General features: G+C 35.3%; 1 protein-coding gene across 2 annotated transcripts in view; it reads right to left on the reverse strand.

Moving 5' to 3' along the window:
* Positions 1-24,415, reverse strand: part of VPS13C (vacuolar protein sorting 13 homolog C) — a 227,916-nt gene that overhangs the window by 65,939 nt on the left and 137,562 nt on the right. The window contains exons 46-58 of one of the 2 annotated variants that reach the window (XM_077128091.1): positions 17,097-17,250; positions 15,058-15,179; positions 13,268-13,437; positions 11,011-11,255; positions 9,644-9,873; positions 8,051-8,143; positions 5,407-5,772; positions 4,803-4,889; positions 3,329-3,484; positions 2,902-3,166; positions 2,129-2,289; positions 1,028-1,149; positions 238-532 (exon numbers count right to left, since the gene is read on the reverse strand). In XM_077128091.1, the coding sequence (XP_076984206.1) occupies positions 238-532; positions 1,028-1,149; positions 2,129-2,289; positions 2,902-3,166; positions 3,329-3,484; positions 4,803-4,889; positions 5,407-5,772; positions 8,051-8,143; positions 9,644-9,873; positions 11,011-11,255; positions 13,268-13,437; positions 15,058-15,179; positions 17,097-17,250 (2,466 nt within the window). The remainder of the gene's footprint in view (positions 1-237; positions 533-1,027; positions 1,150-2,128; positions 2,290-2,901; positions 3,167-3,328; positions 3,485-4,802; positions 4,890-5,406; positions 5,773-8,050; positions 8,144-9,643; positions 9,874-11,010; positions 11,256-13,267; positions 13,438-15,057; positions 15,180-17,096; positions 17,251-24,415) is intronic. The other variant, XM_077128092.1, reaches the window with a different exon arrangement.

Here is a 24,415-nt window from a genome sequence, read left to right on the forward strand (position 1 = left end):
CTAATAATAGTATCTACTTCAGCATCTTATTGGGAGAACTAAATGAGTTAATACATGTGAAGGCCCTAAGAACACCACCTGGCACACAATAGATGCTATGACAATTTTGCTAATAATAATATTATTAAAGCATTAGAAAGCTGTGAAAACACTGACCCTCAACTAAAAATAACATAAATAACACTAGAACTCATTCTAATGTAAAAATAGAAGTCAAACAAAATGCAAGAAACATACCTCAAGTAAGTATCTCAGAGAATATGGGAGAAGATTCCGCAAAGTGAGGGAAGGATACAGATGAATAATGTAAGCTGGATCCCAATCTTCCCCATGAGTACATATATAGTTTAATTCATCAGGTAAAGCAACTGTATTCACTATGAGAGGTAAAAAGTGGACTTCTGTTGATGGACACTGCAGCATGCATCTGACTTCCCTGCTCCTATGAAGTTCTTCCTTCCAGGAAATGTAGGTGGTGGATTCTTTGTATTGATGCTCTAAAATTCCAGCTGGCTGAATAAATAATTGACATCTACAGAAAAACAAAACAGATTATAAAAAAGTTATTATCAAGAACTAAAGAAGAATATCATTAAGTCTTCTTGATAGTTCTACAAGGTAAGTATTATTCCTATTTTTATATAGGATGAGAAAAATCAAAGCTTTGAAAGGTAAAGAAACTGGCACAAGGTCACACAATTAACTCATAGAGGAACCTACTGGAAAAAGGATTCTGAAAACAATGACAACTTAAAAAAAAATCAATGAACATACAAAAACACCATAATAAAAATAGGTTAGGTCTCAGAAAAATACAAATATTTCATCTGGTAAATTCAGTGGCAATAATATAAATAATTTTTCTATAGAAGAATGAGTTATATACATGTTAAAACTGGCTTTTACAGATCTTAACAATACAAAGATATGATGTTTTTGTTTTTCGAGAATATAGATCCCCAATTTATAAAACTAGATATCTATATTATGAACTTTTTAAACTTAGTATATTCAAGAAAGTAACTACCTATATGAATCTAAAGGAACATGGAACTCCTCTTCAGGTCTTGCTATTCCAATACGTTCCAACAGCTTAACATTCTTAACAAATTTATAGATGATAAATGCAATAGAGAAATGGTTTTTTATCTGTTGGACAAAAATACATAATTTGTTGAATTAAAAGTTCAAAAGAAAAATGGAAGCTACACAGTTACTTTTAGATTTTAAAAGTTTCAAACCCAATACTGGAAGATATTTTTATTGGCAATTGAGAACTTTTAGAATATTTAAATGCTATATATATAGTAAAGCAAATAGTTAAATGGCAATTGAAAATTATTAGGATATTCACATGTTCTATAATGTTTAATGCTTGTCTATAATATTATTTTTCAAATATGTATTAATCTTTGAAGATTTCAGACATAACAGTTTCTTAATACAATCTCTTAATGCACCATACGAGTAAGCAGAAAAGGCTAGCCAGGGAACTATGAGGAAATGCAGTACAACACTCTTTTATTGATGATGATGTTACCTGCAGGAGCTACAAACTAAGAGACAACACTGTCTAAAATTCAAAAATCTTTTTCTTTCATATCTGACAGAGTTACAAGTGAGAGGAAATGTCCTTTTGCTGACCATATATTGAAACATGTAATTCTGTACATAAAAGAAAAATGGATAAATACTTAAAAGGTAAACACGAAAATATTTATATAGATTAAGAGGCTAATTTTTTTCAGGGGAATAGATTGATTCCAATATTCCTTCACTAATACTTTAAAAATATAATTTCAAGTGCTATACAAAGAGAACGTATTTGGCAACCAGCCATATCTACAAAATTCCTCAGTTTCGAATCTTTAAAGAAATATATAATAAAGCTTCTTTAATTTTAAACCCAGAAGAAAAATGGGCTCTAATTTAACAGAACGTTTGTTATTTAAAAGAAAGAACACCATAAAAGCAGGTTGGCTAGGGAGCAGTAGCCACTTCAATAAACTATTTCTGAATACTCAGTATTGATTTAATGAAGTTTTACTCTATAGCTTTTAGTATTTGGCTAAAACATTTAATATTTCTTGACATATTTAAAGAGACAAAATTCACTTTAAAGTATTACCTGTAGAGGAGAGCGAAGGGTAATTACTTTATTTCCTTCAGTTGCATCAATCTGTACTAAGACTGAGTCAGAATGACTGGAACTGGGATTTCGTACATTATATAATCGCCGTCCTGGTCTGGCTACAGGTATATTTGCAACTTCGGTGTATCCATGAGGTACTAAGGCAGAACAAATGTGAGAAGAATTCCAAAAATTAATTTACCTATATATCTTTATGCAGAAGAATCATTAGCACCTCAAAATAATGACAAGCATATCCTTCATCATGACTAGAATTGATCACCACGCAAAAACATATTTCTAAGACACAGAAACTAAAAAGAAGGGAAACATTATGAAATTTTTGACACAAATCAATTTCTGAGGCTGTACTGCATTAAAACAAACAAAACCCAACTTGCTTCTTACTATCTCAACTACATAGCAGTGATTTCCTTTTCTTCGTAATAGTAACAATTACTATCATTATTTTTAGACTTCTAATATAGTTATTTTCTCTCAACTTTCAGAAGCATACTATATAATTGTATTATTTAAGGGAAAAGAAATAATCTAGTTTTCTAAGTTATTCCTAAATTAATCGAATAAATTTTCCCAAATTTAGAAGATGAAAATAAGGAGACAAGAGTTTATCAACTATCAGTTTTAAACCTTTTGGAATGTTTTCTCCAAGGTTTCTGCAGCAAAATATTTTTTTCATGTTTATCCATAAAAAATAAGACCAACCAAAAATTCCATAGATGCCTTAATATAAAAAATATATAGCATACCAAAGGTAAGAGTGAAAAAAGAGTTTTCTTGATCATTCAATATAGATGACTTTCCTTGACGTGAAGGCTCCATGCTAGAATACTCCAATTCCAAAGTCTGACCAGCATCAACATCATAAATATCACTTTTCTCAGAAGAGCCCATTACTTTGAGATTACTATTGGGCTGCACCTTAATGGGAACACCTACAGCATTTTTTACGGTAAAAGGAGCCTTGTCTTTTAATGAGTAGTCAAAAGTAGAAGCTGCACCCTCTGAAAAACCCTGAAAGAGAATACATCACAATAAAATGTTTGTAAACTGCATATTCTTCTCAAAAATGAAATCATGACCACATATATTTTAGAAACTAATTCTGATGACAAAAATTTACATGTTTCATTAGTAAATACTAACTGGAATATTCCAAGCAAAAATCAAACATACTTTTGCTAAATTGTTGAAAACATTAAGACAACTTTTAGATATTGTTATATTCATTGTATCTCCTGAAGAAATATGAATGGCTGTTTGTGGCTCAGGAAGAAAACAAAAATCATCTCCTGGCATCAAACTTTTATCCTGCACTGGGTTCTTCTTTACCTGTAGGCATAAATAAAAAATTTAAGTTATTAGCTAGCAAACAATAAAATCAAAATACTCTCAACAGAGTTAAATTATCCTAATTTTATCCCAATCAGTTTAAATTAAGGCTTCTCAAAAGTCTCATTTTCAAAAATATTCAGTGCTTTATTTGGATTAGCACAAATCATAAATCATCATTCTTTCAGTATATAACCCATGATAGGAAAATGTTTAGAATTACGCCATGCAAGCATCAAACTGTTTTATCAAAGTCAACTAAAATATTTGCCTTTTGAACATTCCCCACAGCATAGTTACTTATCCAGAGTTGACTATTGACAATTATCCGCTGATGAACAATCTAAGATGGCCCTGATATCTAAATCGATCCTTATTGCAAGTACTATGTGGAAATAACAGTAACTTTTTACTAGTAATACCTTTAAATAAGTGATATGATGAGGTTTCAAATAATAATCATCAACTTTTATTGGAGTTTTTGTTCTAACAACATTTTGAAAGCCTTACAAAATAATTCTTAGTCTCTCTATGCCAGAGAAAACTAGGTAAAAAAAACTACTACTTTTTTATTGAGAGAAAACTGGGACACAGGTTAAGGAATTTCCCATCTTTAAAATAAGGGTATGCTAAGTTGATTTCAGCCCTAGCTCTTCAGTTAGGCAGTTCCAGAAAGGTGTGCCATGATAATTTGTTAATATAATTCATGTTCCTGTTAATCTAGAAAAATGTGCTTCAGCATCTGGCATTCCAAATTATTCTGGATAAGAACTGTAAAGAAAACACAAGAGTTAGAACAATGGATCTGAAATTTTTTGGTCTCAGAACCCCTTTACACTTAAAAATCACTGAAGATCCGAAAGAGCTTCATTTATATGTAGTATACCTATCAATATTTACTCTATTAGAAATTAAACGTAAAAAATGTAAATATTCATTTAAAAATAACAATTACAAGCTTATAAAAATAGTGTTTTGAATAAATAACCATATTCCCATAAAGTGATAACAGTGGTACTGACAAAACTCTTGTCTGGCTAAAGAAAAGGCAGGTGGATTCTAATACGTGTTTCTGCATTCAATCTATTGTAACATCATACTCATGTAGCCTATGGCAAACTCTACTGTATGCTGATGAGATGAGAATGAGAACAATATAAAATGTCTGAGAATTACAAAAAGAGTTTTGATGTCATAGTCCCGTGAAAGGACTTCAGGGATCTCGGAATCCATCATGAAAAATCACTGAACTAAAAAAAATAACAACAACATATATGCTCACTGTTTTCTATATAAAGATATTTTATGGTTTCCTTACATCAAGCCTTAAATTCCATTGTCTCTTCCCCGCCACTCTCTCAATCAATGGCTCCCAGACTGCATGGGTCTCATTGTAATAATGAACCTGGAAAGGCACAAAATTATAATATGGGGTCTCTCAACTTTAATCACATGGTATTTCTATAACCAAATAGGAAAAACTTATATTCTATATACACATACTGTAGCATACTATATATAATATATACTATATACATATACTATACATATACTATATATATTATAGTATACACTATATACATATACTATATATACTATATATAATATAGTATATACCATATATTACATATATACTAGTGTATATGTCCATAGTCATTTTAAGAACCCATCTAAAGACACAAGCAATATATATAAAGAGGTTTGTTTTCCTTTCTTTTGACTTTATTGCCATAAAAAAATTATTTACTGAAAGAATTACCAAATAATACTATACATCAACACACTGGATATTACTATGCATTGTTTATTCAAATATATATGTGTTTTCTCTGGCGATGTGCAAACAAAAAAACTCCCATCTTGATTCTGCAATTATATTTTTGAGAAGTTGACTCTGAAGGGACTAAATGAGGTGTCCCTACCTCTAGTGTCATGTGAGCAGTAGCAGCCATTAGGGAAGTCCAATTTTTAATACTTCCTGAAAACGTAGATTCTGCCAATAACAAAGGCACAGTTCGATGCCCTAGACCACATTCTAAGGTAACTTGAACTGACTCCACAACAACATCACAATTTTCCTCTATCAATGGGTGATCAATGTCTTTAAAATTTTCAGTTATTTCTGTTGCCATGTCAACACCAAGAAACCAAGAGTTGTAATCATTAATAGATTTGACATCCCAAAGATTTTCCATTGCCTTAGATGTATCTTTGGATTCATCTTCTTTCCTCTTTGGAGTTAAAGCAGCCATGATTGTCATCACAGTATTAAGAATTATGGGTGAAATCTTGAAAAAAGAAAGCAGAAATAACTTAGAATAAATTCTGCCCCAGATGAGAAGAATATATAATACAAAAATTTCAAAGTAACCTATTTAAAATTTTTAATGTATCATATTCATGACTAAGGAACATAAACATGAAGGAAGAACATATAAAATCATTTGTCAAAGCAACTAAGCTTCTAACACTGGTTTCTGCTCAGGTTACTCTGGAATTAACCAGCTAACTAATTCTACAAATCAAGAGCCAAACCTAAAGTTAAACTGATCATTTGGGGCAAAATGATGTTGCAGGAACAGAAAAGTTTAGAAACGTGACTGAATTTTTCATTTTTCAACCAGTTGCACTGGCTAAATCAAAGTCTACGGTTCTTGTCCAGATATAAATACATGGCTCTCATTTTTCTTATTAAAACATAAAATCCATTTTATAAAGTTCTCATGAAGACAAACTGATAATATTTCTGCTGAGAAGCTTGGGTATTACAATGGCTCCTCTGGTTTGATGCTATATATACCCCCAGAAAGTCATTTCTTAAATTTAATCCATTCCTACAGGTGTGGACTCATTGTTTGCAAGAACTTTTGCCAAGGTTAATTGGGCTAAGATGGGGGGAGGGGGGAGGAAGGGAGGGGGAGAGAGATATGAATGATGCCTTGATTTGGAAATTTTCTCGGCCTCAAACCATAAGCTAATACATTCCCACTGTTTAAATCCAATCCATTTTCATAGAACCTGCTTTGAGCAGATTAGGAAACTAAAACAGCTCCCCTTTTATTCACCCCAAGATCTGCAAATTAGTATCTTTAGATTCTGCTCACTTTTTTCATTCCAATCATTATGCCTTAGTTCTATACTGATGATGTCTTCTATATCCAGTCAGATCCCCTCAGACTATCCTGCTGCCAACCAGTATAAGTTTTCTAAAATCCGAACCTGGGCAGGTCTTTTTTATCAGTAAAATCTTCCACAGGTTCTCTTAACTTTCAGGACAAAATTCAAACACTTGGCTTAGTGCACAAAGTTCTTTGTGTACGTGGTACCTATTCAACCAGCTAATCAAGTCAGAGTTTCCCAAAGTTTGAGAAATACTGAGTGAAGAAAATTAAATGGATTTCTTTATTGTTCATTTCCTGTACTTAATGTGCTAAACTATGATTATGTCACAGAAAGGGGGATCTAGATTGCACTGCTTCCCAAACGCACCTGTCCATTGACTACTTTTTTCCCCTTGCCTATTAATGTCATCTGCAATTAGTATTTCCAGATCTACAACTCCGCCACACCATTCTTTAAAGCCATATAGATCTACCCCTCTACACCCTTAAAGGATTTTCTCACAACTCTACCGTTGCGCATGTTGTTGGCTGTGTTTGGAAAGCCCATCCACTCCCTCTCCATTTTTCTAACCTTCATTGGTCATTTGAAACTCAGTTAAACAGCCTCTCTTCCAGCAGCTTTCCTGCTATAGAGGTCTGAATTAGAGGCCCCTTGCCTCACTGTCAACAGCACCTTGTGAATCCCACTTGCACTGACAACCACAATCACTGACTTACTTCTTTCTACCACATACACGGTTATGTTCCTTGAAGGCAGGGACCATTATCCCCAATGCCTTGTACAATACATTTTTGGTAAGAGTTCAACAAATGTTTGTTGAATAAATAAATCTATGTAAAAATAAACTGAAGGACAATTCTACCCTGATCATAAGCTAGGACCTTGGGGGAAGGGCAGGTAAATACAAGTTTTCCCTTCATTTACTACCTCATGTGTTTTTTTAAAAAAAGTAAATCCTAATCATTTATTTCTAGCATATATCTGTCATTTTCATCAATATTTTATAAGCCAAATAAAACTTATTCATATCATCAAGCTCAAATTTTGCCACAAATAAAAGCCTAAAAAATATCTTATTACAAATCTATTAGTTTTATTAATTAGTTTATTATTTTCATCTCCCCACATTTTCTTCCCTTCTCTTCCCACCCCATCTCTGCTCTCCTTCCCAACCCATGCATGTCAATATGTATATGCAAATATAATAGGAAAAAACGATACTGATTATTTTTAGAATTAAAAGGTAATCTTTTAAAGAAAACAGAAACAAACATTTGCACTAAAGAAAAACGTATTTTAGTGCTAGAGGCATTGATTATGCCTAGTACAGTGCTACAGTAATGACAAAGACCCCAAAGACGCTAGCTCAGATAACTACAAATAGACAATGTTGTTAAAAACTAAGAATTAATTTTTCCCCCAAAGAATATGATAGACACTAACCTTAATTATAAATTCTTTAACTACAATATTTATATTTTGTTTTCCAGAAGCCCAGGTACATTTTTCCATATATAAAGAACAGGGCTGCAAAACCTAGAAACAAATAAATGAAATTCACAATTTCTTAGTAAAAGAAATCCATTATACATGCAATATATACTGTGAGAACCACGTCTTATTTAATTCGGGAATTTTAGCTATTGACTGTTACAAGTAGCAAGAAGAAAAATTAAATTAGCCAAGATCCTCTTGTGAAGGATCTTCTGAACTATGACAGATCTGTGAATATTGTCAAAAGATGTTAATTAGTTCTGATCAATTCTCTTATGCTTAATTCTTAAGTAATAAGGTACATGTACTATCAACAGTTTAAAATGTTTCCTTTTGCTAAATGATACCCTTCTGTAAAATATATTTTTCTTTTCTTTTTTGGGAGCATTGTCCAGGAATCAAACCCAGGTTTCTCACATGAAAGGTGAGCATTCTACCACTGAACCACCTATGCACCCAAAATACACTTTTAAGTCAGCTCTAAATATGAACTAATCAGATGATTAACAGGTCAGTCTTGAATATCATATAGGCTCTGCACTGGAATAAACTTCAAGTCTTTAAACACAACTTATTAAAACTATGAAAACTAGATTCTTAAATATCATCAAAGAAATAGATAAAAAACCTTGCATCAGAGCTGAACGGGGTAATTAGTACAGTATACTTTTCATAGGCTCTGCACTGGAATAAACTTCAAGTCTTCAAACACAACTTATTAAAACTATGAAAACTAGATTCTTAAACATCATGAAAGAAACAGATAAAAAACCTTGCATCAGAGCTGAACGGGGTAATTAGTACAGTATACCTGTCATCAAAAAAAAAAAAAAAAAAAAGATATGACCACCTAATGGACAAGTCAATTTTCTGTGACAAGTCAAAAAAAGATGATCCTGCCAAAGAATGTTTCATGATAAATACAGACTAAGCCTAGCAATGAATTCTGCATGGATGTCATGCTGCCCACAAACTTTTTAAAATTAAAATAATATTGCAAATGAGTCATATAACACAATGATCCTCGTCATAAAATTACCAATTAACATTATAAAATAACTGCCATGGTAATTATGTTAATTAACTAAAATCATATTTTCCAATAATAATGTGAAAACATAATTGAAGATTACTTTTAATAACAGCAGAACATAATCTTTTTTGGTCACACGAATCTATTGAATTTTTTCAAATATGCTTAAAAAGCTCTTAATATTCATTCATTCATTCATTTACCACATTCATTAGGTATATTGTGGTGAACAAAAGAAATAGCTGAAAAACAATACTGATTTGTACTAAAATTCAAATACCATTCAACAGACTATGGTATAATGAAAAGAAAACGTGTCTGGAGCTAGTCCTCGGCTCTGTTACTATCAGCAAAGATCAAGTCATTTAATCCCTTAGGACCTCAACATCCTTATTTGTAAAACTCTGAGTTTCACTAAATAATCCTTAAAGTCCCACAGAACTCTCGCATTCTAGGATTCTATGAATCAATCGTCTCTGCCATTGTTCAAAATACAAGGTAATTCTTACTGTGGTAATGTTTTTCCCTCTCTTTTCTCTGAGAAAAGGGCAAGCAAGCACTTTAAGATCTCTCACAGAAGCTTCCATCATCTGTTCAAGTTTGGATGTTGACAAAGAGAGGTTACATTGGAATGAGGCCGTCAGAGCAGGAGCATCAGCTTTTGTCAGGTTGGCAACAAAAACCACTTCTGGATCTGTGATCGTGACCTTTAAAGTCATATTTGGTCTTACAGGGTCATCTGAAGGAACAAAAATAGGAACCAAAAGAGTTTTAAAGTAAATCTTGTCACATGAATGTGAACTCTCTCCAAGTTGTTGTTTTTAAGATGCTGCTGTAACAGACATGGTAAAAATAACAATATTAGTAATCTATTGATTAAAAATAGTTAAATGATTATTAACAAATGCTGATTGTACAGGAAAATGCAGCCTGATGCCTGTCCACAAGAATAATGCTCCCACTTTGACCTAGGAGAAATAATCTTAATTGAAAGTTCTTTCTGTCAGATTTAAGATAAATGCACATACACACATATGAATATTGTATTATGTTACAGGGACAAGGAAAGGAAGACTTGGAAAAGGAGTATCAAGAAGAGGAAAAGCAATCCTGATAAAAAGAGACAGCTTGTTACTGGTTCACTTTTATTTCACCATAAAGTTCATAGTCAATGTCATACAATTTATAATGTACATGCCTAAATTTATATATGAACACATGTAGCATGTATGATCACTGCTTAAGAAGCATTAAAGCAAATGGAATAATGTAATTCTGACCTTGCCAGTAAATGGTAATTTTCCAATCCTGCTGAGTTATACAGTTAGGGGGGAAAAGGGCTAACTTTAGACAGTTGTAATTAAAAACAGAAAATGACTGACCTGCTTAGTAATGCTAGAATAAAAGAATTATAAAGTGTATAAAGTATACTTAGACCAGACATTTGCAAACTGTGTTCCCTAAGTTTAGGATTCTAAGGCACTTCCAAGGGGCTTCATGTTGGGTCCTCCCATGTCCCCACTTCTGCTTTTATCTGTTCAATATGCTAAAATTCTTCAAAATGTTTTCTTCAAATTAAAGATTCCTTTTCTGTAAAACAGGCTACAAACCAATGAGCCAGATAAATCTCCTTTATTTCTGGATGAGTAAAGAAGTGTTAATGGCAGAGTTAGAACTGGAGCAGAAGTATCCTATCTCCTGATCAAGTATATTTCTACTGTATATCTCCCTCCTACAAATATGATTACCGAAGTTTTTCTGTAAGATCTGTTTAAATTGCAAAGATTAATTTTATGTTCTCAAATTCTCCATTTTACTTCATTGTAATTTTTGTTGAAATTTAGAACAAGTTGTGAGGTAGGTAAATTGTGCCAACCTTTCTCTATCTTGAATTTCGCTGTGGCAGTCTGTCGCAGTGGAATCTGTGTTTCTTTTGCCATATTTTCTGGACTTTGAGGCATAGCTTTGATAAAGAAATCTGCCACAGTCATCAGAAATTCCACACTAGCACATACATACAGCTTGTCAAGAATACCATCAATCTGCCTTCCATTCTTGTCTTGTTTGTAGTGTATATCAACCATAGAACTGTTATCTTGGTCATTCTTTCTGTCAATCATTCTAGAAAAAATATATATGGCATTCATTATTTTAAATTACTGATAAAATAACAAAAAAGATTTTTAAATTCCTACAAACTTTAATAGAAATATTTATTTCACCTTTCAATTTCTAATCTGAAGAAAAAGCAGGTCAGGTTAATAGGTATCTAATTATCCACATAGCAACCAAGACATGGTCTCCCAATCTCCACAGCAAAATTCATGTTATTAAGCAATTGTAGGATATTTTATATTTATAATGCAATACTAAAGAAATAAATCAAAGACTGATCAAAAGAATTTGAGCAATTAACAAAAACACATTAATTTGCTTCCATAAAAATGAAAAGAAACCGCTTCATATTATTGTAAGAAATAAAACCTCTCCAAAGGAACTTATCTACAAAGATCATCCTATACAATATGAGGCCAGAAGTATACCATGCAACGCAACGCAGCAAATGTTTGTCAGGTGTCTGCAATAACACTTTCCACACATCTTTACTTGTGCTGGAAAGAGCAGACTACCAAACAGATGATGGAGGGTAGCATGCTTGCTTACACAGCTGTTGCCAATTACCCGAAGCATGATATCTGCAAACTAAAAAAGCTGGTTGCATAATAGTATCCATTTCCCTCTTTTTATTCATATCTCAAAAACACAAAGGGCCCAAAACTATCCAGTGTGTATTCATTGGAGTCCAAGTTTAAGTAGCCACATACTTTTTCTCCAAAACACATCAAGAATAAAATATTATACGTGTCATTATTTGAGTAAGAATGTATTACGCTACTGAAGTTATATATTTCCCACTTTATAATCAGTTAACCTTTCAGGAAGGACTGATAATTTAAACATGATTAAAAAAGGAAATTTACATTTAAAAAAATGTGCAGAACATTTTTATTTTAAGAGACATGGACAAAATAAGCATAGACAAAGGAAAGAGTTATAACTAAAGTTATTTAAAAGAAAAAAAAAAAGATTCTGCTTACCTGGGACAACGTAGAAAATATATTATCAACAAATCACCCCAAGTAGATTTGACTATTAAAAGTCTTAAACTCTTTTGATCTCCTGTTTTTAAGACAGTTATTATTAGAACTTCCCCTTAAGTTAATCTTTAAAGATGGTGAATCTGACATTAACACTACTTCTTGATACAATTCAGGTCAGGAAGTATGAGCAAAAGAGAGACCCTGTGCTGGTTTGAAATGAAGTATGCCCCCTAAGAAAAGCCATGTTTTAATATAAATCCCATTTCATAAAGGTAGAATAATCTCTATTCAATACTGTATGTTTTGCCTGCCAAGCCCGAGGACCCGGGTTCGATTCCCAGTGCCTGCCCACGTAAAATAAATAAATAAATACTGTATGCTTGAAACTGTAATGAAATCATCTCCCTGGATGCTGTGATTTAATCAAGAGTGGTTGTTAAACTGGATTAGGGGACGACATGCCTCCATCCATTTGGGTAGGTCTTGATTGGTTTATTGGAGTCCTATAAAAGAGGAAATATTTTGGAGAATGAGATTCAGAGAGAGCAGAGAATGCTGCAGCACCACGAAGCAGAGAGTCCATGAGCCAGCGACCCTTGGAGATGAAGAAGGAAAATGCCTCCCAGGGAGCTTCATAAAACAGGAAGCCAGGAGAGAAAGTAGCAGATGATGCCTTGCTTGCCATGTGCCCTTCAAACTAAGAGAGAAACTGTGAATGTATTCGCCATGTGCCTTTCCATATGAGAGAGAAACCCTGAACTTCATCAGCCTTCTTGAACCAAGGTATATTTCCCTGGATGCCTTTGATTAGACATTTCTTTAAGACTTGTTTTAACTGGGACATTTTCTCGGCCTTAGAACTGTAAACCAGCAACTCATTAAATTCCCCCTTTTAAAAGCATTCCATTTCTGACATATTGCATTCTAGCAGCTAGCAAACTAGAACAGACCCCTTTGATAATCCCAAGCCAAGCAATGCCTGGTAGCAATATCAACCTTAAATAATGTACAACAAATTCAAAGCTGACAAACCTCGATGTTGCTCTCTCAATGCCTTCTCTGAGGTCATCAAGGGTGCATGTCTTAAGTTTAATGCTGACATTCATTGAGCCATCCTTAAACATCTTCCCTGCTGAGGCCATAAGATGCAGTCTGAGTTCACCAAGCCGTAAAATGTCATTATGAAATGAAAGTTTGGACTCCTATGGTATATTTTTCAAGCAGAAGAGTCAATTATCTTAAATACTATCTATTTTTAAACATATTTCTTAATTCAGAAATTAATAGCAAATTAAATCTCACAAACCTTGAAAGTATTGTTAAAACATAAATGGAAGAAAAAGAACATGCATGTTTACATGTACATATGTGTGTATATATATATATATACATAAACAAATGCATATATGTATTCAGTCCTGGTATTCAAACAATGGTTAAGTTAGAAAATGGCTAATGAAACTCCTCTAGGAAACTGAATTTATGCCATCATCTAGGATGGATGAAAAGAGAAGAGCAACAAACAAAGAAACCACTGCAGTACCAGTATTGTGAGCTAAGAAGAGTGTCAAATAAGTAGCCTCAGTGGGCACTCACAAGCTCGAATTACATATTGACAGTACTCAGTGTCTAAATGAATAAGGAAGATCACAAGAAGTAAAAAAGGACAGTGAGATTCTAAGGCTGGGGAGTCAGAAAAATGGTATCACCTTAAGTGAAAGGAAGACTGTATTTAAGCATTCATTTTCTATAAGACCATTTCCTGATATTTTCATTAACATTAAACATTAATCTAAACATTAGAAATTAGGAAAGATGATTGCACAAATGACAGCTATTAGGCCAAGGTTCAACATTAATAATGTATAAATATTATATAATTCTTAGAAAATATGAACTACAAATTTATACATATAACAGACATCAACAACAGATATAATAATCATCATCAACAGAGAACTGTTTCTCAGCTATTTTCTGCTGGTACTGGAGCATATCCACCCTGTGCTTACTAAACTAGACAAGAAAGAGAAAGAAACTGAACAAACTGAAACAGAAGGCAAGCATGATAGGAGATTATATACTACCACTTATAATTGTGTAACTTCAGTAACCTAGAAGTATTTCTTTTGGCCAGGAAAAAAAATGCTCATTGGGATAAGGACGCACACTGTTAAAGCCTTCACACTGGACAATATCAAAATACGAAAGCTTCAGAACTACTCATGATTTGGCATATCAATTGATCCAATCAATAAATACTTATTGGAAGACATTATCTGCATAACAAAAAGAAAACTGCTAGCTAAAATACCACTAATATATTATTTCAAGTCATTATGGCACTATTCCTTGGTTCTTCAATTCTTTAGTACATACATATATAACATTTATTCAATAGAAACACAATGCCTATAGATCATGAATAATCATGAATTTGAAAATAATTCTTTAAGGTTCTAAAGCCACTGCTGAATTATTCTTCTTAAAATAGCTATCTATGCATCTATCTATCTTTGTAATAAAATTGTGTATATAAATAATTATTCATTCATAAAATTTCTCTATATAGAGATCGGTTTAAATGCACTTTGATGCTGGTATTACTTGAAAATAAGTAAAACTTTGGATGCTTGATAAAGAGAATAGACAGCAGGACCAATGCATATTCTGTAGGTCAAATAATATTTTACAGACCTATTAACTTTTAAAAGTCATGACAAAAAATGTCCACATCCTAATACTGAGTATTTTGGGATAAAGAGCTAAAGATTTAGCTCTAACTAAAGATTTAGATCTAACTACACAAATTTACTACATACCTGGTTGATGTCATTGTTATAAAGGATAATGGAGAGAGACTCAAAGTGAAAGTCAAACTGGAGAGAGAGATTCTGAGCCACAGAAAGCTCCGAGTCTGTCACGCATTCTAGTTCTTGTTCTGCTAAGTCAAACATGAATACAAAAATGAAGATCTTTTAACTGGGCATGTCGTTCTACACACACTTTCAAGGCCCAGGTAATTACTTATTCTAAATTTTTCATACTTTCTAGGATTCTTTAAATCATATTATAAAATAACTAACAAAAATAGCAATGAGCCATTCCACATATATTTAGTACAAAGCAAAGTGGTAGAGGCAGACAACTTACTTTAAAAAAAGAAAAAGGTACCAAACCAACTTAAAAGAAAATTTTCAAAAGGCCCCAAAGCAAGACTATTATAGAGTAGTTTTAATTATCAAAGTATTTTTCACACAACTGATTATAAACCATTCTCAGGTGACATCTGGAAACTGGAAGCATATAAAAGTTAAACACTTTATATAAGATAGCTAGCTAGTCAGTAACAGATCCTCTGCTAGCCTACTGCACTTCTCAATATCATATATGATCTTTATTACCCAATCCATTAACTTATAAACGAATAGAATATAAACATAATAGCATCATCTAATACAGCTGAAATACGATGGGGATGATGATGGAATTTTGGGGTGAAAGAGATTTCAAGAAGTAATTCAGTTTTTTCCCTCCTCTTTAGGCAAACTTCACAGACAGGTAAGAATTGGTCTTATTTACAAAGCCCTTTAAAAAATCATTCTACAATATCTTTTGGAGATTGATTCTATCCTTGGTTCACTCTATAGGAAAGTCTGTTCTTATAAGTTACTAGAAAAGCAAACGTGGCATAACTTCAACCACATTATCAAGGCTTCTCCAAGCTGAACTCACAAGTTTTGTCAAATGCATATAACCACAAAGCCAGAAGGAAATGCAAAAATCTGACCACAGCTGAACATACTGAGATCATTAATCACATAAAACCTACCTGCTATACATTATCCATCTCCACACAGTTCCTGCCTAACCATGACAAGAGCCTGTTCAGTTAGCATTTATATATATAGCAATAGGAACTCAGCCTAGAGAGAAGATGTGGGTCTCACTAAGCTCAAAGAGCACTCACAACTATCCACTTGAACCAGAAACCTTATTTTGCATTATGCTCTTGTCATTTGTTTATGTGATTTCAAAACAAACCAGGCTGAACTATAGGAGAAACAGTGTAGGTAAGGTATTTCTTTTAACCGGCAGTCTTGGTAATTGCTCCCAGAAGTAAAAATTGACAGTCCAAGAGCACTTTAAAAGTACTTGCTTCATCTTTTTCTAGCCACAAAAATATTAACATATTTACATTTTAATAAAATGTAATATCCACACCAATGACTTTAAATGATGAGGAAAGAGTTAAACTATATTTAAAATAACCTAAGAAAATGACTTAGGCCTTTTCTGACTCATATGTCAGAAAAATTTCCTTTTCAAAATGGCTGAATTTTAAAAGGTTCAATGATTTTAAAAGATTCAATTTTAATAGTCTGAAAAATTCCATTACATTATCTGATTGCATACTTCAATCAAGTCAGATAAGTAAAGCTTATACTTTACAAGAATACCTTTTCTTTCTAATGGGCCAGTCCTCTGAGTATGATACCAACATTGTTTTCTTTTTTATTTATTTTGACACCTTCCCTCACTGCATGCCTTGTTGGCTTTTTCTCTTAAGGCAAATGACCTCAGTGCCCTGGCAAGGTAAATTCAGCTTTCACAAGTAAACTGCAAACAATGCATTATGCAAGCAACAATAGGTAGCCCTTTCCCTGATCGCAAACAATCGGCATGCCTTCATCCCCTGCAAGCTTTACCAGGTATCCCCACCCTGCAGATTATCTACAGTAAACAGTACAATACTGAATCAAGTCATACCACATTATGCTGCACAACTAAAAAGACACTAACTATGACACTAATACTTATTTTTCTCCATAACTAAAGAAAAACTTTTATCAATTCGTACCTTTTAGGTGGTCAGGTCCTCTTGGAACATCTACCTTTCTCACTCTGAGAGGTTCCTGGATAGATTGTGTAGGGCTTGGTTGTGAAGAAGCTTCTCCAAGATTCTCTACCAAAATTTTCATTAGAACAGTTAAGTCATCTTCACTGACAGCAACCTGGAAATCACCAATAATTTGTTAAAATAATGTAGCAAATGTAGAATATTTTATCTATGCCTTAATTCATGGTTCCTCAAATTAACTAACTGTCCTACTTAAAAAAAGAGAGAATGGGAACCTTAAATACCAGAGAGGTATTTCATCTGGAATAGTATATGAAACATGCTTCTGGCTTCTGCCTCCACCCATATTCAAGCCCTTGGCTGTCACCTCATCTTGCTGCTGGACCTGTGCCTCTCTCCCCTTTCCCCATATCCATTCTGCCTCTTTGTCTTCTCATACAGTACCATCTCCCTTCTCTACATTATTTGCTCCCCTCCAAACTCAACTCAGAAAGAGGGCTGTTCAGTTCCTGGTCTCCAACAAGAAGTAAAAAGATGCTCTCTGGCCATACAGCTCTAATTCTCAGTACATATGCATCCATACATACATAAGACATTTGCTTAACATATCTCCAAAGAATTTTTTAAAGCCAAAACACAAAGTTGAAATGAGGCATGTGGTTTTTCTCCCACATTTATAAAAGGGGGAAACACAGGGGGAAAGGGGGGGGGAAGGGACTTTAAGTCAGGACTTTAGATCACTTTCAAGCCATAATGTTAGCTTACCTAACCCAAGTTTCCTAATCATTAAAATAGAAATAACACCATCTTCCTCACAGGAGTTGTAACATGAAGCAGCCAGAATAAATGAAGCTGCTGGTGGCTGCTAAGATCCACTATATCAGTACTTCCTTTGAACTGTTTTTAATCCTTCTACCTTTTTTATGTTTTCTATACACAAATCATGGTCCAAAAAGGTCTGTTTCAAGCACTTAACACATAAACTCACACAAGCATGCATACATGCACAGCATCTTTTCTCTAGATGTCACAGTGCTCTGTATCCCCTAAATCAGGAAATTTCTCATTTAGAAACTGCCTTGATCCCAGACTAAAGGAAAATGTAGAGATATTTTAACATGAGATATAGGCCAAAGATTTCTTGTTTGCCCCAAGCCCCAATCCTCAAATAATACAAAGAACTTCCTTTTGTGTCCATTCCCACTTGTAATGCCAAACAAGATATCAGAATTGCCTAAGAGCAGGTAAATTTCACCACTTCCTTTGGTTTCTGTAAGTAAAAAGAACAACAATATCATATACTTAGATTGACCTTCATTAACTCTGAAGGATAATATTGATACAGCACCACAGTTTATAAAGAACTGTCAAACTGATCCACCAGAACAATTTATTGGTGTCACATGCATGACACCTTTTATTCGATACACTCCAGGGTCCAGGACAACTAAACATTCTATGCCTAAATAGGGGATGTTAAGCAAAAGGCTTGGATCACTGACAAATTAGGCAGTGATTTTGGAGGGATATTTTTGGCTAAAGGACTGTATCACCCATTTTGCTCTGACACTAAGTTGTGGGCTCTGTAACTTTTTTCTCTTGTTTCTTTGCAAATACTTCAAGAATAAAGGAAAAGTACAGACTACAATCCTCCCTGTGTATCTCCCACCCAGCATTGCCAAATCTCAGTAAGTTGCTATATGTCCTTCAGATCTTTTCCACCATTAAAGATACAGTTGACATTCCACACGTAATTGTGAGACCATATTCCCCTTTCTCTTTTTCCCCACAGAAAGACACTACCTTGAATTAGAGAATTATTATTCCCAGGAATGCTTTCTTATATTTACCAGTAATACAGTCCCTTATAAACAATATATTACTTTGTCTTGCATGTTGTAAAATTTGAAATAGTATAAAACTGCACTATCATTTTGCAACTTTTTTCATTTTTTTTTCATTTTTATGTTTTAGAATTATCCATTTCGCTTCATACGGTTCTAGTTTATTCAGTTTAGTGCTTTATATACCATAATTCTATCCACATTCTACTAATGACAGACATTTGGGTTTTATTTTGCTTTCAGCAACCCTATACTGGAGAAAGCCAAACACACACAACCTATGAAATGAAGGGAAAATGGTCAAATATTAGTCCTGGGTACTAATCTCTTAAAATCAAGGAAGAAATCAAGAGAAGGAGCTCATACTTTGGAATACAAACTTCTCTAAGAATTTCCAAAATATAATACATACACACAGGAACATTTCACTTCCATGACAAATTTCAATTTTAACTCCTTTGCTATTAGAACTCTTTTCCTTTAAGCCTTCAGTTTTATCTTAGAACCAACACTAAAATAATCATAGATATGAAAAAGCAATGAAAAAACTAAATTTCCATTTGCTTTTCACACAACTTACTTCTTTAGTCTCTCCCCTCCAAGCACTCCACCTCTCACTGTTTGGGAGTTTCACACACACACACACACACACACACACACACACACACACACACACACACACACACACACATAGGGACCCAAAATCACACACACACACACACACACACACACACACACACACACACACATAGGGACCCAAAATCATAGGACTCATGTACTTCTAAGACGCCTTCAACCAGTCTCCCCTCCTATGAACCTACATGTAACTTGCTGTCAATAAGCAGCATTATTCACAACTGCCAGAAGATAGTAGCGACAGAAGTGTACATCAAGAGACGAACAGATGACAAAAAGTATTTAACTCCATTATACACACAATGGAATATTAGTCAGGCCTTAAAAGGAATGAAGTTCTGATACATGTGGCAACAGGAATAAACCTTGGAGACATCATGTAGAGTGAAATAAGCCGGACACAAAGGAAAAGTGCTCTATAATCTCACTGACATGAAATAATTAGAATAAGCATATTTATAGAATAAGAAATTGGAACACAGATTACTGGGGTACAGGTTGAGGGTAGGAAATGGGGAGCTTAATTGGTATATAGTTTCTGTTTGGGGTGATGGAAAAAGTTTGGTAATGGATGGTGGTGATGGTAGCACAACATTAGGAGCATAATTAACAGCAATGACTCATATATATGAATGTGATTAAAAGACGGAATTTTAAGTTGTACATATGTTACAAGAATAATTTTTTTAAAAGCCACAAGACTGAACAACACAATGAACTCTACTGTAAAATATGGTCTATGGATAATAGTAAACTTAAAATAATACTGTTTCATTGTTGTAACAAAGATAAAACACTAATGCAAAGTGCTAATAATAGGGGAAAACTGTATGAAAGAGGTGGGGGTATATGTGAACTCCGTATTTTCTACATGATTTCTTCTGTAAACCTATAGCTTCTTTAATAAAAAAGTAAAGAAACTCATTGTTAGAAAAAAATATTGTTCTATCTCTCTATATATGCTCACCAAATAAATATACTGCCTACTTAAAATAATGTTCAATTTTCTAATTAAAAGGTTTCTACACATCAAAATTACTTGTAAGGTGCTTTGGCATACCAAACATCTGACCTAAAAGAAAAAATGGGATTGTGGGAAGATGGTGGAATATGATAGGTTGAGTTTACCACAGCTCCAAGGAACAGCTAGGTAAATGACAGGAAAATGACCAGGACACTTATTCCAGGGTCTAAGTGACCTGGGAGGGTCTTCTACACCATATAGGGAGACCCTGGTTGCAAAAGCTGGGGAATTGAGATGCAGAGAGCCAAAGAACAGCTAGCCAGTACAAACAGCCTAATGCGTCCCTTGTGAAACTTGAGCCCGGAGCCCTGAGGAGGGCACGGACAGGGAGACAGGGACTAGGAAGCAAGTCAAGCTGCGTTCCTTGAACATGCCACACCGAAATGCGCAGGACCACCCCACTCAACCTGCAACATCCCTTCCAAGCCCCACACACCTGAACATTGCCCCCTGCAACCCCTATGTGGCACTCCAAGCTGAGCCCCCCTCCCCAGCCTGCACATTCCCACCCCACACACACATGTACGCACGCACACAGACCAGGCCCCAGCCCCACCCACCTCTCCTGCACAAGCACACACTCTCCTGGACAACTCTAAGACCAGTGCACCAACGCCCAGCCCCTCACCCCCCACAGGCACTCATTCTTACAACAGGACACACCTGCCCCCAGTTTACACAGTAGCACAACCCTGCCCCGCCCACTCTGACTCTGCACATACACACACAAGCGCCCCACACCCACAGAACATGCATGCACACAACCTTGTCCTGCACGCTGGCATCCAAGCTTCTGTGTCCCAGATCCTTGGCCCTGCACCCCGGAACCCGCCCCACAAAAGCTCCCACTCTCATCCCACCCCCCAGCTCTGCACAAATGCTTAGCCATGCATCAAGGCGACACCTGTCCCAAGCCCACGCAGGCACTCAACCATGCTCCACGACCCTAGAGCTGCATGCACACGCACACAAGGGCCCATTCCCCTAAATCTGCACATGTGCACACCCACATCCTGCCTGCCCAAGCAACCATGTATCCGCACCCCAGCCCCTCGACCCCTGAACCCTGAAACCCATCCACCTATGCACAGGCATAACCCCTCCTCAGCACCCTCCCACCCCATGCACATGCACATTCTTAACTCGCCCCCTGGCACAAAGGTCCCACCCCCCAATCCGGCAGGTGCTCATTTGCACGTCCATACCAGAGAGCCACTGCCCTGCGCATGCACACCCCTCAACCCCAGCTCCCCTATGTGCCCCCCACACATGCACACCTGTGCCCCAACCCCTGCCCCTGTGAACTACCCCCTGACCCACAAACACAACGACCTGTGCCCCACCCCTGTGCACATACATATCTCTATCCCGGGCCCCCTGGATCCCCTCTCCCTGAGCAAGCAGAGACCCACGTCCTATCTGCCCTGCACTCTGACTCTGAGCCCTGAAACCTGCACTCTGATACCCATGACCCCTGAGCTCCATAGGCATACCTGCAATGTGTCCGTGCACCAGACCCTGTCCCTCTGCACAGACCTACCTGATCTGCCTCCTGCCATGCCCTGCCTCTGTATCCCCCATGTCGTGCCCTACTCCTGTGCTCCAAGTCCTACCCGAGCTGTACCACGCCCCCAAGGGCCCCGCTCCACCCTCCCACCCTAGACTCCCAGGTACCAGCTTAGCACCCCTAACCTGCACCTATCTCTGTGCTGCAACCCATCACCACACCACAGGATCCAACCCTATGCCCCATGTCCTGTCCCACACTGAACATGCAAATACAAAACTTGAGACTACTGCAGGAAATCAACTTCCAAAGTAATCCTATCAAGATAATTAGATGCCTCAAAGGCAACAGAAAACCACAAAGAACATGAAGATTCAGACAGATATAGCCCAGCCTAATGACAAAATTAAGACACCGGAGGAGACAAAGACTTTGTAACAACTAATCAAAGATGGTCATATGACTCTACTAAATAAAATCAATGGGTTGACTAATGACATAAAGGAAATCAAGAAGACACTAGAATATGTCTGATGCTCCTTCTACTTAGGGTATGGACTAATGAGTAAAAAAATATGGATAAAAAATAAACAAATAATAGGGAGAACAAAGGTTAAGATAAATTTAGTAGACTAAAATACTAGTGGTCAATAAGAGGGAGGGATAAGGGGTATGGTATGTATGAGTTTTTTCTTTTTGCTTTCTTTTGCTTGGAGTGATGCAAATGCTCAAAAAAAAAATGATCATGGTGATGAATATACAACTATGTGATGATATTGTGGACCACTGATTGTATACTATGTATGGAATGTTTGTATCTTAAGTTTTTACAATAAAAATATTTTTTAAATGTGAAAAAAAGAAGACACTAGAAAAGCATAAAGTGGAATTTGAAAGAATAAATAGAAAAACAGCAGCAATCACAGGACTAAAGATGCTGCAGACCAATTAAAAAATACACAAGAGAAACACAAAGTAGATCTGAAGAGGTAGAAGAAAGAATAAGCAAACTAGACAACAGGACAATTGACTTCTAACACACAAAACAGCGAATGGCAAAAAAGATGGAAAATTCTGAATTGGATCTCAGGGAAATGATGGAAAACACAAAGTACACAAACACAAAAATCATGTGTCCCCAAATGAGAAGAGACAAGGGCTAGGAAGATTAGTTGAAGATAGAATGCGGGAAAACTTCCCAACCCTCATAAAAGACAAATATGCAAGTCAAAGAAGACTAACGAACCCCAAACAGAATAAATCCAAACAGGCCCACTCCAAGGCCCATACACTAATCAGTCTGTCAAATGTTGAAGAGAAGCAGAAAATTCTGAAACCAGCAAGAGGAAAAATGGTCTACTACACACAAGGGAAACCATATTAGACTGAGCTCCAACTACTCAACAGGCATTATGGAGGTGAGAAGGCAGTGGTATGATATATTTAAGATACTGAAAGAGAAAGACTTCCAGTCAAGAATTCTATACAGAGCCAAAGTGTACTTCAAAACTGAGGAAGAGATTAAAATTTTCACAGACAAATGCTGAAAAAATGTGTCAGAAGAGACTGGCCCTCTACTGACACATTTATTAGAAATACTAATGGGAGTCCTGTCAGCTGAAAAAAGAAAGACAATAGAGAGAGGTCTGGGGGAGGGCACAGAACTGAAGGGTACTAGTAAGGGTAACTTAAAGGATAAAAAGGAAAAGAGGAAAAAGAATATAAAGATCTGACAAATAAAATCCAAAGGATAAAATGGTAAATTCAAAAAATGCCTTTACAGTAATAATGGTGAATGTCAACAGACAAAACTTACTAATTAAAAGATACAGGACAGAATGGATTAAGAAATATGATCCACCTATATGCTGCTTACAAGAGACTCATCTTAGACACAGGATATAAACAGATTGAAAGTGAAAGGACTGAGAAAGATAAGAGTCCATGCAAGCTGTAACCAAAAGGAAGCAGGAGCAGCTATACTAGTATCAGACAAAATAATTTAAATATAAAGACATCATAAGAAACAAAGAAGGATATGACATATTAATAAAAGGGACAACTCACCAAGAAGAAATAACAATTACACATGTTTATGCTCCCAATCAAGGAGCTCCAAACTACATGAGGCAAACACTAGCAAAACTGAAGGAAGCGATAGACATTTCAACAAAATAGTAGAAGACTTCAAAACACAACTCTGCTCTACAGAGAGAACAAGCAGACAGAGGCTAACAAGAAAACAGAGAACTTAAACAATTTGATAAGTGCATTATAGCTAACAGACATATATAGGTCATTATAAAAC

The sequence above is a fragment of the Tamandua tetradactyla genome, chromosome 14 (assembly GCF_023851605.1).
Source record: "Tamandua tetradactyla isolate mTamTet1 chromosome 14, mTamTet1.pri, whole genome shotgun sequence".
NCBI classification, from domain to species: Eukaryota; Metazoa; Chordata; class Mammalia; order Pilosa; family Myrmecophagidae; genus Tamandua; species Tamandua tetradactyla.